Here is a 16408-nt window from a genome sequence, read left to right on the forward strand (position 1 = left end):
CATAATTCCAGTGCCCAGCCATCTCTGTGAGTCTGCATAACTTCCATAAGAATCACTGTTTTTCATAAATATTTACGTATTTTTTTCCCCTGCCCTGACATGCAGTAATTACTTTCAGCCAAAACACTTCCTCTTCCTTGTAGGGGCTTCCCAAAACAAGGCTGTCCTAGGTGTGCCTGAGCAATGCATTCTTTGTTTAAAGCAACGCTGTTTTAAAGAAAGAAAAAACCTTTTAAAATGACTATGCCGGTCCTGGAGCCCTGCACGAGGTATTATGCTACCTGCTAAGCTTTCTATTTCCACATCCAGCGTTGTTGTTGACATTGTGAGGCTAAAATGGAAAGGAGAACCAACTCTGTGCATGTCTACTCAGAAGTAAGTCTTATTGAGATCAATGCAACTTACTCCTACACATGTCAGCACCCCACTTGCCCCCAGTTCAGCTTTGTATTTCCACATCCATCTCATTATCAAACCTCCTGTTAGTTATCTCGGAAGACCCTTGTGTGAATTGGGGGGGGGGAGTTTCCAGGAAAACAGCTGGATTGGGGGAGATGCTCCCCTCACACACACACACACACACACACACACATAATGGAAGAATATAGTTCTTCATATTCCCTGGTATGTTTATTCCTCATTTTGTCCATTCCCTGAGCATGTGCAGAGTGTGCTTTTTATTCAAAGAAAGAGAAGCTTGCTAATCTTTCTGCTCATGCTGCATTTGTACAAGTGTAACTACTTCAGAAAGAACTTTCCATTATACTGTCTCTTTTTCATGAGTTTCATAACAGCAGTGTGGTGTAGTGGTTACACAGCCAGTGTAGCCTAGTGGTTAGAGTGTTGGACTGGGTCTGGGTTCTAGTCCCCATTTGCCTATGGAAGCTCACTGGGTGACTTTGGGCCGGTCTCAACCACACACATAGTTTGTGTGTTCTTTCTGAAGCAGTTACACTTGTACAAATTATTTTTGAGATGATGGAAGAGAGAGACATCTGGGGATTTACTCATCACAAAATGATGATGAGTCATAAATGTGAAGTAAGTACAAGGAAGGCAAATGTGATTCTACAATTTATTAGGTGAGGCAATTCCACTAAATGCATGAAAATATTAATACCACTCTGCAAATCATTTTGAATACCTCCTTGAACAGTTTAGTTATTCATACAGAAAGTAAACAAATACACAGATTCAGAACTAGAAGAAGTGGAAACTATTACAATAAGGGGAAACAGAAACAAAGATCCTACTTAGCTTTTCAAATAGGAGGGATGTTGATTTTTTAAACTTGCATGATGCTTTAACAGAGCTATTGTACTGGATTAGCATTGAATAAACTTTTAATTTTGATGTTTCGATTATTAGTCTTCCCAGCATGTATTGGTAAATAAAGTAGAAGACAAGAAGGTGTTTAGCTCCACTCACAGGTGATTGTTTAAGGCTGAGTGTCCCCCTTGAAGTCTTCTTGCTTCAGTAATCCTCATTTATGTTACAAAATATACTCTACGTCCTCTATAGTGTATAGGCACCTCTAATATTGCTGCAACTTGATTTCTCCATTTATCTTTTACAGACTTTTTTTTGGGGGGGGTGTAAATTGTGAATGGTCTACATTGCTCTTAATTTGTTTAGACTAATCTGTAATAGTTTCAATGCAGTGACTCATGCCACTTGTGACTTGTAGGATTTGTGACTTTTAAAAACATTAGATAAATACAGAGAAGGTTATTAATAATGACAGCTAGAGGTTCAGATGCAACATATGGTATTCAACATGTATATATCTCTGTTAGATCATGGATACTTACAACACACTATTGAACCATGTCTTGTGAACTCCCCTATAACATCAGACTGGTTAGTTATATGCATTTATGAATTCATACACATTTTCCATTGACTTGCACCTAGTGATTTCAAAGCAATTTAAATTTTAGAGAAGGCATAATACCATGAAAGCTGGACCTTTTGCCTGATCTAGCATAACAATCCTTATGTTTTTATTATTATGCCTTCTGTGCCTTCTATTATGTTTTCTGTGGTTCTATACAACAATTGGCTACTTACATAAACAGAATATCCTGGACTTTCATTTTGTTCACCATTGTTTACCTTTGTGGCCTAGAACCCTCTAAAGAAATTACCAGACTTACAGGGCAAACTCATGCATGTTTATTCAGAAGTAAGTCCCCCTGCATTCCATGGGCCTTACTTCCTGGCAAGTGTGTTTCAAGTTGCAACCTTAAGCTGCAAACCTGTACACATTTACTGGGGGTAACTACTGAACCCAGTGGGACTTATTTTTGAGTAGACATACCTAGGATTGAGCTGTTAATCTCCATGCACAACTAGGGATGTATGAAATGACTCACCTGTTTTGTTTTGTGACATCTGTGGTGGGGGGAGGTGCTCCATCCCTCCCTGCGAAATCCTCACTGGCCAGCTCCGCTCCGCGGCGACTCTGTGGAGCCGCTGGTCAGCTGGAGCCGCCGCCCAGGGCCGCCTGCAGCAACATCTGCCTGCTACTGGGCTGTGCAGGGACGCAAATGGCGGCTGGTGTAGCCACCGCCATTTGCATCCCTTTTTTTCACCGTGATAGGCTACGTAAATATTTATGTAGCCTATCACCGCCTCCAAGGGACGCAAATGATGTCCCTGCGTTAGCCATGTTAGGCTACGTAAGTATTTACGTAGCCCATCATGGCAAAAATCATGAAGTGAATGGCGGCCGCAGATGTGGCCGCCATTCGCAAAACAGTGCGAACGGCACCAGGTAGGTGCTCCATTTTGCGCAACTTTCGCGGGGTGGTGGGGTGGTGGGGTTTTGTTCTGCCACAAATTTTGGGGTACTGAATGCACTGGCATTCGGTAGGGGTGGACGAAAGTCCCTTACCTGTCGTTGAAGGACGTTCATGGTGGGGGGGAGGCGCTTCGCTGCTCCCCCCGCGAAGTTCAGGCTGGGGGGGGAGGCTTCCCGCCTCGCCCCAGCCGAAATTCAGGCCGGGGGGGAGGCTTCCCGCCTCGCCCCAGCCGAAATTCAGGCCGGGGGGGAGGCTTCCCGCCTCGCCCCGGCCGAAATTCAGGCCGGGGAGGAGGCTTCCCGCCTCGCCCGGCCGCGAACGCGAAATTTTTTTAAAAAAACAAAAACGCCCCCTGATAGGCTACGTGACGATTCACGTAGCCTATCACGGCTAGATCTGCAAAGTCAGCCATGATAGGCTACGTCAATCATCACGTAGCCTATCACGGGTGACTTAAAAAAAAAAAACAAGCGCGTACGCTAATGGCGGCCCCCATAGGGAGCCGCCATTCGCGTTCCTTATTTAGTCGCTGTAGTCTACGTAAATCTTTACGTAGACTACAGCGACCAAATAAGGAACAGGAATGGTGGCTCCCTATGGGGGCCGCCATTATCCATATGCGCTTTTTTTTTTTTTTAAGTCACCCGTGATAGGCTACGTGACGATTGATGTAGCCTATCACGGCTGACTTTGCAAATCTAGCCGTGATAGGCTACGTGAATCATCACGTAGCTTATCAGGGGGCGTTTTTTTTTTCTTTGATTGCAATGGCGGCGGCGGCAGCCGGTCGAAAGACCGGCTGCCGCTCCCGTCCCGCTCGAACACCCGCCAAACTGCCGGCCGGACCCGCCGCCGGGAGGGACATTCGGCGGAGGTAAGTCCCGTCCCGGGGGGGCGGGTGCGGGGGGCGGGGGGGGTTCGGAGGATTTCTCCCCGAAACTTGTTCGGGGGGCCGAACACGTTGGTGCTCGGCCCCCTGAAGTTTCGGGGAGAAATTCTCTGCCAACCCTAGCATTCGGCCTCACTGAGCTCTGTGGAGGAATTCTCCACCATCCCTATGCACAACTGTATTAGATTATAGTTTGGTTGTAAGGATATGGGAGTTCTATTGAATGATTTCTTGTGGATAGGCTTGGGTTTATTACTAAAAATCTGTATATTATAAGCATTATGTTATGGTGCAAAGTTAAAATATGGATTAATGTGTGCATGCACATTCAAAAATAACAATAATTATCTTTTCTGGAAAGAATGAGGTAGTTCACATGATCTGAAATAAACACTATACGTAGATGGTCGAGATTGCTTATAGCTGTCACAGCACAGCCAACATCTTATATCCATAGGATATACACCTGAATAACTGATCACACAAACATCTGATGGTCTTCAAGCTTCCATCTGCTGTAACGTATGAACAAATTCACATGTGCATGGGTACTGATGCTAGGGATAGACAAATCATTCCAAGTTTTTTTCACTTTTAACATGGATTCACTCATAACTCTGTTTTATCCTATATATTTCAGCATTAGTATGCACTTTCCTGTCTTCTGGAGGACATTACAGATCTTAGCACCTCCCTCTGGACATCAGGCAGGGTCCAATAGCTTCAGTTCTCGCCAGGGGGAAGCTATCTTGCCATTCCTATACTGGGCCTACATGGTACTGATGCAACAGTGGGCACTCTCAGAAAATGGCTGCTAAGGTTGCTTGACGTTCACAAAATGACCTCCATGGTGTTTGTGGCCAGTAACAAAATATCCATTTCCCAGAAAGCAAACTGAGATAACTTCTGGTATGGGGTGACTATATAAATACATGAATAAAATAAATAATAACAGGAATGAAATGAATTAATTTCAGCAACAAGAATGAGTAATAATGTAATACAATTGCAAGGTTTGGTCAATCAAATCCTGGCTTAAAAAACCAGGATATGCAGGGTTTGATTATCCAAAAACAGTCCATGCCAGCTACATATATGCACATTTATAAATGATTGTGTTATCTTAACTCTCTGTGCTTTGCAAGAGTTTTCTTAGACTGCATTGCAGGTGTGCTTTCAAGGTTATAAGAGACTATCTTTGTTGAAACTTGAAATTTGTGCTTACTTCACAGATTTTCATGGGGAGTAATGAAAGGTGTTTGAGAGAACAGCTAATAGAAATAATGGAATGTGGGCCACATACTAGAATTGTAAAGTATGGGTTTAAAGTACTAAGTACAAAAAAGGAACAGAGGCAGGCTAGGAGTAAGGGAATGAGAATGACACACCAAATAACATCACATTTGATAAATTGCAGATGAGGGTCCCCATTTTATAGGCCAAAGGAAAATTAAAGGAAGATCTAATAAAATATTCAGTGACACAGTGGTAATTACAAAGGGAGAGAACACTGTATTTAAAACATTCAAACAACATACAAGAAAACCAGTTTTGATAAGTGTATATGGAGGAAACTGTTCATACAGAGCAATTGTTCCAAGTTTTATGGATGTTGGACAATAATCTCACCTCCTCCTGAAAATGACCATGTTCTCAGTCAGTGCTCAGATGACTTCAGTGATCTTTGGTTAGTTCATAAAGGAGGCTCTTGGCCTGAGAAAGATGCAGAGTGATAATAGGAAGCTGTCAGGGCCCAGCTTCAGTATGTGCAGTGGGCCTTGTAGGTTATAGCCAGGATTTGATTAGAAGCAGCCTGGAAGGGCTTGGGCCTGTTCAGCCTCTGGAATGTCAGAGTGTGTGTGACCTTCTCTCTGTCAGTGTTCTCGGAGCAGAGCCAGGGGGAGTCACCGACTCCCTGTCCACCTGGAAGCTGTCTGTGAGAACCTGACAGAGGTGGGGTGGGATTTGCAGAAGGGTTGCCCAGGTTGAAACGTCACAGCTGGAGGGCTGAGCAGTGCTGCCCTGTTCAGACAGGGGCCTTGCTGAAAGGCTAAAGGCCCTTATCTGTTAGGGGATCTGCAGGGGCTGTCTTACAGTCACGCCTTTGCTTTTAAGCTGATGCAAAGGGGAAGAGCCTTTGCTAGGAACATCTCATCTTCATTGCCTGAAGGCTTCTCTCTTTGAATCCATCATTGTCTGGGCTTTTGGAGGCACACTGCACATGGACTGGAACTTTGGATTGTTAAGGACTTGCCATGAAAAGTACTGTGAGGCATTTCATAGACTTGAACTCTCGTTGCTGTGGATTGTGTGTCCGTGTTTGTAGTCAGCTCAGCGTATGGCAGGCTGGGTTTGATCTACGACTTTTGGACTTCCGTCTGCCAGAACTCATGCAGCGTGGAGTTGTCAATGCAAAAGCGGTGGCCTGGAACTCCTTGCATGTGTGGGTATGCCCTACCCTTGATCTTGATGGGCCTTGACCCACGTAGTCTAGAGTTATCAACAAAAGATTCAAAGTTGGACTCTCTATGGGTGTGGTTTCTTTAGGCCTTTCAAGAAGTTATCCTTTGATTGCCTGGTTGGTTCATTCCAGGAATCATTCCCTTTCCATGTCTGGGGTTGGAACCCTGTGAAAAGATTGTCTGGGTTAGGTACCCAGGAATCCAGAGTCCCATCTCTTGTGTTCAGAACCGTGGAGATGGCAACAGAGAAACCACGCTGATGAGGATCTGAGTCACGGTAGTAGTGTTTAGCTTTGGACTGTTCTGGAATTACATAGAGCCTATAGCTACAGGCAATCAGCTATATGATTTCTGAAGAGGTTAACCATTAAGCTTTTGCCGTGGGATTCCCTCTAATAAAGAAATCTCACTTATTTGGGTGTCCGGTGTCAGATTGCCTAAGTGTGTGCACTGGGGGGATCGGGAAACTTGACAGCAGCCTTGCCAGCTATCCGTGCTCTTGTATTGTTTGTTCAATGAAACTGGTGAAATCAAAATTAGGAAGAACTTTGTTTTCAGTGCTACACAGTGCTGCTGTGTAGGATTAATATACAAGTCTCCTTACAGCAATGAATACCGTGTTTTCAAAACAGCCTGCTAATGTTTCCCAACTGCAATTTAGTTAAGCCTTTGTTTGAGCTCTTTTTGTGACCTCATATTCAGTTAAAGTAACAGCTTGACACGTTTTGCCAGCTTTCACGTTTTCCTGAAAAACAAATAATCAAACAAGCCAACAACTAGCTGCTGGCTAAAACCTATTTTATGTCAGTATTGGCAGGTTGAAAAGCTTGAACATGCTGATTACATAAACAGAAAATATACAGCATATTTAATCTGTCACGTTTTGTTTCAAGCAAAGTTCTTTGGCCATCATAGATATTTGAATGCCTAATGGAATTGTTCCATTAAGCTTCTGTTTGGGGCAAAATGGCAAACTTACTGCTGAGTACTACTCAGTTTCTTTTGCTGCTGGAATACATCTACTATAACCAAGGGGATTTAATCACTATGTACTTAAGGGAGCAATCCTGTGGCCGCTAGACAGCGGCTAGACGGCCATAGGATATGTTGTTTTCTGGGAACTGACCTCTCCCAACTTCCATGCTGCCTCAGAGGCAGCCAAATAGCCCTGTCCTCCATGCTTGCAAGAGGAGTGCAGAGCGGCTGAAAAGATGCATGGCTGGGGGTGTTCCAGGGCAGGGAGAGCATAACTGCCTGTATGACACATCCTATGTGTCATACAGCAGCCTCCTTCCCTGCTCCATGCTCCCGTGGCTAGACAGCCACAATCAGCTGTCTAGCCAAAAAAGCAGGGCAGGAGAAGCGCGGAGGGAATGATCTCCTCCGTGCTTCTTCTGCCCTGCTTTGGATAGGCACTAGGCAGTCACCTCCGAATTTGGAGGCGACCGCCTATCTGGATAGGATTGCTCCCTAAATTCCATTTATTTCAAATGGGCTTTGAGGAATTGACTTCCTCCCTGGATTATGTCCAAAGAGTAGCATGATTTTGGCCCAATTTACCCATCATAGGACATAGTGGGAAATCATGTGGCACTCCCAGGGGTAATCATGGGTGATCATGTGGCAATCCCAAGTACATCTGGCATAATGTAATCTATTTCACAGATACACAGGCAAAGTGTAAGCAATTTCACTTCTATTTTTTCCCCTCCTAGGTTCTGTAGCCACAGCGTGTCGTGATCCTGGAGTCCCCATGAATGGAACCCGAAATGGGGATGGGAGAGAACCTGGAGACACCGTAATTTTTCAGTGTGACCCTGGCTATGAGTTGCAAGGAGATGAGAGAATAACCTGCATTCAGGTAGAAAATCGGTACTTCTGGCAGCCCAACCCACCAGTCTGTATAGGTATGCAGAAACCAAGAGAAGACACAACTGCTTTTCTGACTCTGGAAACATGTTATGATTACACAGCACCAAAGCCAAAACTCAGTATGTTGCAGTTAACCATGCAGAATTAGAGGGCAACTTAGTAGGCCTCAGTGGGACAGCACTGTATCTTTTGCAGAGGGCAGAATTCTTGCAGGCGAAAAGGAGTGGGGAGAGCACCACTTACAACCCCACGCCTCAAAAGAGGAGCAGCTCAACAGGTGTTGAAGGAAATGGTAGGTTTTATTCATAAAAGTGCCCAAGTTGCAGTTACCACACCTAATGTGTTTTTAATGTAACCACTCTTCATTAGAAGCAAAAGTCTCCCCTTGTCTCCTGAATAGGGAGTTCTTTTGTCTTCTGGGAGACAAAAGAGGAACTATTGCCTCTGATGAACAGTGGTTACACTGGAAATGCATTAGGCCCATTAATGGTAATCTGAGTGCTTTAAGAAGCAATTTCTACAGTGAAAGATTTTTCTTTAATAAGTGAATGAATAAAACTTAGCATTTTCTTCTCCTTTTGAGGTTATCTCTCTGTTAGGATAGTTGGTTGATTTCGGCAGAGTTCTTGGCAATTTTTGTAACAGAATGGCTGAATATTTTCACAGCCTCTGCCCCCCCCTGCTCCTTCAATGTGCCAAACCCTCCCCCAAAACCAAGTCTAGAAGTTCAGAGACCATCTGGAACAGCTTCTGATGTGCCACAAGCTGTTCTAGTTGGAAAGGAATATCCCAAGAGCCTTGCTGTATGTGCAAAAGTGTTTCGGCTTCATGCTCAGATCTCCTTAGATCCCAAAGTAAATGAGCATTTGTAATTTCTGTCTGGGTGGGTCCTTTGGGGCTTATTTGGAATAAAAGTTGCAATTATTTTAATTAAGCAAACTTTCTTTAGTTAGAACCAGTTATACATAAAAGAATAAAGCAGTTTCCCTCATACAGCTAAATGTGTAAATAGACTCTTAACACACAAACATGCAAATAACAGTACCTCGTAGTCCAAAAAGAAATATGCAATTCTTGCTTGCAAAACTTTGCAACCAGCCACTCTTAACATTCCTCTGGTTCACCAAGGTGCTGGGAAGTTAAGTTATTTCTCTGCAGACAATTTTAGTCTCAAAGCAACATCACAGCAAGAGTAAATGACAAACACATGCTTTGCAACCTGAAGGTCATAGCCCTGCAATTACAGTGCAAATATTTATTTATTTATTTATTCATTCATTCATTCATTCATTTCATTTCTATACTGCCCAGTAGCCGAAGCTCTCTGGGCAGTTCACAAAAATTAAAACCAAACAGCACACAATAAAACAATTTAAAATATATAGAACATTAAAACCACAATATAACAATAGAACCACAATAAAACCTAGCAGCAGTGCAGGAGTTTAAAATACAGATTTAAAACAGCAAAGCTAAAAGTCTAGAAAGCTAAAATGCCTGGGAAAATAAAAAGGTCTTCACCTGGTGCCGAAAGGAATACAATGTAGGTGCCAGGCGAACCTCACTAGGGAGCTCGTTCCAGAGCCGAGGTGCCACAGCAGAAAAAGCCCTCCTCCTAGTAGCCACCCGCCTCACTTCCTTTGGCAGGGGCTCACGGAGAAGGGCTGCTGCTGCTGATCTTAAGGTCCGGGCAGGCACATATGGGAGGAGGCGATCCTTCAGGTAACCTGGCCCCAAGCCGTTAAGGGCTTTGAATGTTAACACCAGCACTTTGAATCGGGCCTGGAAATGGACTGGCAGCCAGGGCAGCTGAAAAAGTACTGGTGTAATATGAGCTCGCAGGCCAGTCCCTGTTAACAATCTTGCTGCCCTATTTTGGACCAGCTGAAGTTTCCGGACCGTTTTCAAAGGCAGCCCCACGTATAACGCATTGCAGTAATCCAGACGAGAAGTTATCAGAGCATGGATAACTGTAGCTAGGCTATCTCTGTCCAGATAAGGGCACAATTGGTATACCAGCCTAAGCTGATAAAAAGTGCTCCGTGCCACTGAGTTCACCTGTGCCTCAAGTGACAGTTCTGGATCCAAGAGCACCCCCAAACTACGAACCTGATCCTTTAGGGGGAGTGCAACCCCCTCCAGAACAGGTTGAATATCACCTAGCTGGGCAGACGAACCACCCACTAACAGTACCTCCGTCTTGTCTGGATTGAGTTTCAGTTTTATAACATATAACATATAATATAACAAATACCAGAAATAAAACAAACGAACAAACAGATTACCCATCTCCTTGCTAACCAACTATATAATATATCTACTCAATGTGTCTTATACAAGGTTGTAAGAGTCCATAATTATTATTCAGAGCCCCAGTATTCAAGTCCCCAGAGTAACAAGCCAACTCTTTTTCCTCCTGTCTCTCCCATGAATGACCACAGACCACCCCATCCCTACAAGGCTAAACCAACAAGTTCATGGGGGTTACAAACTCATATATTTTTATTATACATCCCCAAAGCCTGGGTTTTTTTTAATGTTTTGTATTGATAGATTTATAGAAATAATTGTTTCCTAAAGGAAATATTATAAAAACAAATCTTTATGAAAATCATTTTAACGAAAATTGATAATTTTGCCTTATTATATTTCTGTGAGAGAAAAGTGTTGTGACTATGTTCTTTGTTAATATTTAATATTAGTAGGAGATAACATTGTTTTGGGATGGCCAAACATCTAAGAGCTTTGTTTTCTGTACAGATCAGAAATCCTGAGATGCTTTATTTTTTTTTTTAAAGCACTGAAGATGAAACTATGCATTTTTCTCTGGGTATTCGCTGTGTAAAAAGACAGTAAACAGCAATAATTAGATCACAGAAAGCAGACATTCATACCATGCCTGTTAAAATTAAAATGTATGAGTGTGACAGTACATTAAAAATAGTTCCACGATTTTAATCCACGTGACCAATGGTTCTGCAGCATCTGTTTAGACTGATGTTTTCATTCAGTGTTCTGTCATAGTATTCTAGCCACTCCATCCTAAGTATTTCTTTAGAAGTAGAGATGCATTAGGTTTGGTTAAAAAACCCTAAATCCTAATACTTTTTTGAAATATTAGTGTCTGGCTACCATTAGTGCTAACTTCTCAGTGTATATTTTCAGTGTGTATTCCTAAAAGTCATGAAGATGTCAGTTTATAGCCTTCTTTCATTATAATCAGCCAAACAAAAGGCCAACATGACATCTTGACGTGACATTAATTGTGTGAATTGGCACCAATGGGAGCCTCCCTTGAAATGCGAACAGCAACTTCAGTGATTTTCAGACATAACAAAAATATGCACATTAAATTGTATGCTCTCAATTAACATCACATTTACTTTGGCCCTAAAAATAATACTTTCTAGACCAATAGTTGAGGTACCCTATGGATTTAGCGACAGATTCTTTGTAGAATGGTCATGAGAGGTGGTCACCCAAATTTGGGGATCAAAGGCCATGGTAATCACAACCAAAAACAATAGGCGCAGCAAGAAGTAGAGATAATTAACTGCACGTGGCTAGCTGTAGGGATGGACGAACCTACCCTTGTCCGGTTTTGGCAGGAGCCCGCTGAAGCTCTGCCCCTGCTCGAGCCCTCCTGGACCTGCACTCGAGCCCCTGCTTGAGCCCTCATGAGCTCACTGAGCTGCCCACACTCACGCTGGATCCTGTCTGTGAGCACCCGCCATTTTCCTGAGCTTGTTTTCATGAAAATGGAGGTCTTTAAAAATGTGCATATTTAAATATGTGCACATTAGGGCTGGGAAAGGTTGATACATGCAATATTAGAGGCGTACATGGGCCATTTATGGGTCCTTTGACAAGTGTCCACCCATGCCTACCTTTGATGCCATCCACGGTTGAGCTCCACTTTACCTGTTCAAGGCCTGCTGCAATCTTGAGTTCTGACACTGTGCAGGGAAGCTACAAATGGAAAAAAAGAAAGAAATAAAAAAACAGGGAGGGGATCAAACAAGTGGGCATACATGGGGGTCATTAGATCAGGACTTTTGTCATTTAGATTAGTTTTAAGTTGCATTACGTATACTTCATATTTTATTCAAAATATCCCTAAAAATTACTAACTCTGATGAATGCTGTGATGCCAATTCCAGTACAAAATATCTGATTCTGATAAGTTTACATCAATCTTAAGATTGGCTGGTACACAATTATAATTATACTGATTTACTTGCTGTTTGGTTGTCAGGTTAATGATGTTTGTTGTATGAATTATTTGTTGTGCTTCTTTATACAATAATGCTATAATCACAAATCTTCAATGCGTGATCTTTTGTGTTCTTTTCTGTTGGGTTTCAAAGGAACACCATGTGGTAGATTTTACTTCTTCTTTTGACATGAATTGTTTGAACAAACTGGCTTCTAACATGGGAGGAAATTGACAGGCCTTTGCTGCCTATCATCAGTGGTGCAATAGTCAAATTACATCCTTCTCCTTCCATATCTGCTACATTTATTATTCCTTTCTTCCATACTCACTAGCTTCTTATCAGAGGTCTTTTGGGGAAAAAATATTTTTTTAAAAAATGTGTCATCCACTGAGTGCAGTATATTAGATTTGTCTTATTGCAATAGAAAGGTCTGTAGTCAAGTATATTAACCTCCATTTATCATGACCTGCTTCTTACCAAAAGCAGGACACAAGTCCATTGCTGATAACAAATAAATATGGTCCTTATCAATTAGTATAGCTCTTTTGAAAGAATCCTTTGCTAGGGTTTCACTCACTTGAGAGCCATGGCATGACCTTTTCAGTGGTGACCTTGAGTTTCTGGAACCTGGGAGTAAGCCAGTGCAGGCTGGTGGCTCCGATTCTGGTGGGGCAGTAATTCCATTCTGGGTTTCAGTCAGAACCAGTCAGAACTCTAAAGGAACCATCTAAGGTACTGAAACTAGCCTCCAAATGGGTTCAGGACTTTGGATAGCTCTTTTCGAGTTCTGGCTGGTTTTGACTGAAACCCAGAATGGATTCACAGCTCCACCAACATCGAAGCCACCAGCCTCCACTGGAGTAAGCCCCAGTTAAACTTGGTCAGAGTAGACACACATAGGATTAAACTATCACTGTTGTTGTTGTTTTTAAGTTGTGCCTTCAGGCCAAGATTTTGGGGCAGATGTTCATTGTTCAGGGGCCCACTCAGCAGAGTGATCAGGAGGTCCCCTAGATGAAGCAGGACTTACCACATTTTGAAGTAATGTAGTAATACACAATACAGTCTCAAGAGTTTGGACTCACATCAGACCATTATGTTCAGAGACTAAAAGTACAAAACTGCCCCACTGTTTTTAGATGGGCACTTGATAATATGTTTTTTTTTTTTTTTAAGTATATGGATTTTGGTATTGTAAGGAATAGCACTTTAGTTATGAATAAGATTTCATGATATTTGTGCTATATGGCAATGCACTTAAAAAAAATATGGGTGAAATCCAACATTGCACAAGCAGAAGGCAAGCTTATGTATAGGGTGGCCATGTGCCCTCGTTTACGGAGGACAGGCCTCTATTTGAATGGCTGCCAGAAGAAAGGCCTCTATTTGAAGGTGTCCTCTATTTGTAATGCTGTCCTGTTCAATTCTGATTTAAAGAACCATAAGAACTGTTGCCCATCAGTTGTTAGAAGAACCTGGGCAGCAGAATGAACATAAAGTCACACAGGTCACCTGGTTACAGTCTTCTATACCATGGTGAGATGTTCTGTATTACTATTTAAATTGTAATAATTATTTCTAAATCTGTACTTATACATGTAAATCAGCATATGCAAAATTTATGCAGAGCAGGGTCCTCTTTTTTGGTGATACATTTCCTCTTTTGGGGTGATTGGCCACCCAACTTTCTTCTATATGTACACATTCTCTGCACCCTGAGAAAAGCCTCTCCAGAGGTTTGGAGGGGGTCCTACAGAACACTGTGAAATGGGTCTTGTTGTGCTGCAGTGGGAGAGGGATGATCACTGAAATTGGGAACCTGGCACAAAAGGAAGAAGATTCATCTTCAGGTGACTTCACCTTCCCTTGTAGCCTGGTAAGACACAATACACTATGGCCTATAGGTCCCCACAGGCCCTCTGGGGAGACTTACTGGGGTGGGTGGGGGGTACCATACAGGTGGTGCTGGAGGAAAGAAGGGGAGGGATATTTGTCATGCAAGCTGTGTTCTGCTCATGCAGCATTGGGTTTCACTCTACATATTCTTATTATTAATGTCAGAAATAAATAAATATTTACATAAATCAAATTATCTTTAATGGGCTCTCCTCTAGTAGATCTACTTTATTTCTGGATCTTTAATATCATTATAAAACTATAACTAGTGCTGGTCTCTTGCCAATTCAAAAATAATCTGAGTTGGCTTTGCTGAGGTTGCAGCAGACTCAGGGCACCCTCGCAATACTCACTGATACTCAGCCTTGCCATTTTATTTTTTATCCTTTTACAATGATGCTATTTGCTATCAGATGCCCTAGTGCATCAACTTGTTCCTAAATTTTGATAATGTACATCATTAAAATGCCAGTCCTTTTTCCTTGATTTGAAATCTGTATGTCTTATGCACAGTAGCACTTAATACATAACCGGGCAAGCAACAGAAATGCACCTCAAAAGGTTGAATGTTTTTTTAATACCCCCCCCCCCCACCCTTCCCCATTTATTTTATTAGAATGCTTTCTAGTTTAGAGTTATGGAAAAATAGCACTAAGTATAACCTGTTTTTGGAGAACAAATTAGAATAAGGATAGGTTCACTAGCGCAACTTGGAGGTAATATTTGCCCTCTTATTGCCTATTGTTCACACTGATTTAAAAATACAATAGAAGAGTACTGAGGTTCACTTGTTAATGTTTTTGATTCATTCATTCACAGCACCTTGTGGAGGCAATCTGACGGGCTCATCGGGTTTTATTCTTTCACCAAACTTCCCTCATCCTTATCCCCATAGCAGAGACTGTGACTGGACTATTACTGTTAATAATGACTATGTAATATCATTAGCATTTATAAGGTAAGTGGCTGCTTGGCCCACATTTTAAATAATCAAGATATCACTGGCCTCTTGGGATATTCATGCCAACCATGTCAAGTGGCTTGCTTTTGAAATCCAGGTGCGTCTGGCTTTCAGAGTGACTGTTCTGATGGGGGTGTCAGAGTGGATCACCGGGATCATATTCAAATGCACGCATAGTTGTTAATGAGAGATAAGCATTCATGTGCTACCCTGAAATACTGAGGACTACCCTCTGTTCATGAGAGAACTATCTCATGATAGTTCCGGATTATCTGGATTATTTGTTTGGTTGTTTACTTCTTTAATTTCTACACTGCTGTTCTGCCATTCATGGTCCTCGGGACAGCCAAAATAACACATACAAACGACAATAAATCTAAACAACAAAATCAACACCTTTTAGCTGTTGTTTATCCTGTTGTTTAGATTTATTATTTTTGAATATGAAATACCTATAAGGAATCAGACAACAAAACCTATGTCTCACAACACAAGCTGATCAATCTGGAAACTATTTTATTTATTTGTTTATTTATTTATTTATTTTGAAAGAGCAGTTCAAACAGACTTCACATCCGTGTGTTTGTTTGTTTATTAGAGTTTTTAGCTTCCCTTTAGCATGAGTTCCTGGGTTAGAATAAACCAGTACAATACAATACACCAAAAAAAGCATGAAGAACCAATAATATCCATCAATAAAAGCCAGCTGAAACATAAAACAATAATTTAAACCAGTTACTATGAGATGCTGGAATGTCTGGACAGATTTTTTTAAAAGAAGTGTTCGTCTGGCACTGGAAAGATATCAGCGTTGATGCCAGGCAAGCTTCTGTTGTGAGGGCATTCCAAATTCAGGGAGCCATGACTGAAAAATCCTTCACTTCATTCACGAGCTAACAAAGGTGTCACCAGGCAACCATATGAATGCATGAAGTTCCATAATCAGGCCATAACCACAGGAAAGGCCTTATCTCTGGTATTTGCCTGCCAGGGCCAGCCCTACCATTAGGCAGAGTGAGGAAAGCACCTCAGGTGGCAGATATCAGTGAGGGGTGGCACTCTGTTGGAGGACAGGGCTGTATGGACCGTGTGGCCTGTTGTGTGCTCCCTAAGCTAGCCTACTGCCCTCAGGAGGACACTGAGCAATCACCAGTATCAAAGTAAGATTCAGCTGCCAGCTTCAGTGCATGGAATTGGGGATGGGATGGTCTTGTCCTTTGCCTCAGGCAGCAAAATGACTTGGCCCAGCCATGCTGCTTGCTCAGCCTCTGAAGATGGGGTAGACAGAGAAGGTTATCAAGTGAAGA

General features: G+C 42.3%; 1 protein-coding gene across 1 annotated transcript in view; it reads left to right on the forward strand.

Moving 5' to 3' along the window:
- Positions 1–16408, forward strand: part of CSMD3 (CUB and Sushi multiple domains 3) — an 819154-nt gene that overhangs the window by 484915 nt on the left and 317831 nt on the right. The window contains exons 26-27 of the mRNA XM_084851442.1: positions 7871–8062; positions 14960–15098. Of these exons, the coding sequence (XP_084707568.1) occupies positions 7871–8062; positions 14960–15098 (331 nt within the window). The remainder of the gene's footprint in view (positions 1–7870; positions 8063–14959; positions 15099–16408) is intronic.

This window comes from Heloderma suspectum, chromosome 4 (genome assembly GCF_057233095.1).
Source record: "Heloderma suspectum isolate Gila_16-S chromosome 4, 16-S_ref, whole genome shotgun sequence".
Lineage (NCBI taxonomy): Eukaryota > Metazoa > Chordata > Lepidosauria > Squamata > Helodermatidae > Heloderma > Heloderma suspectum.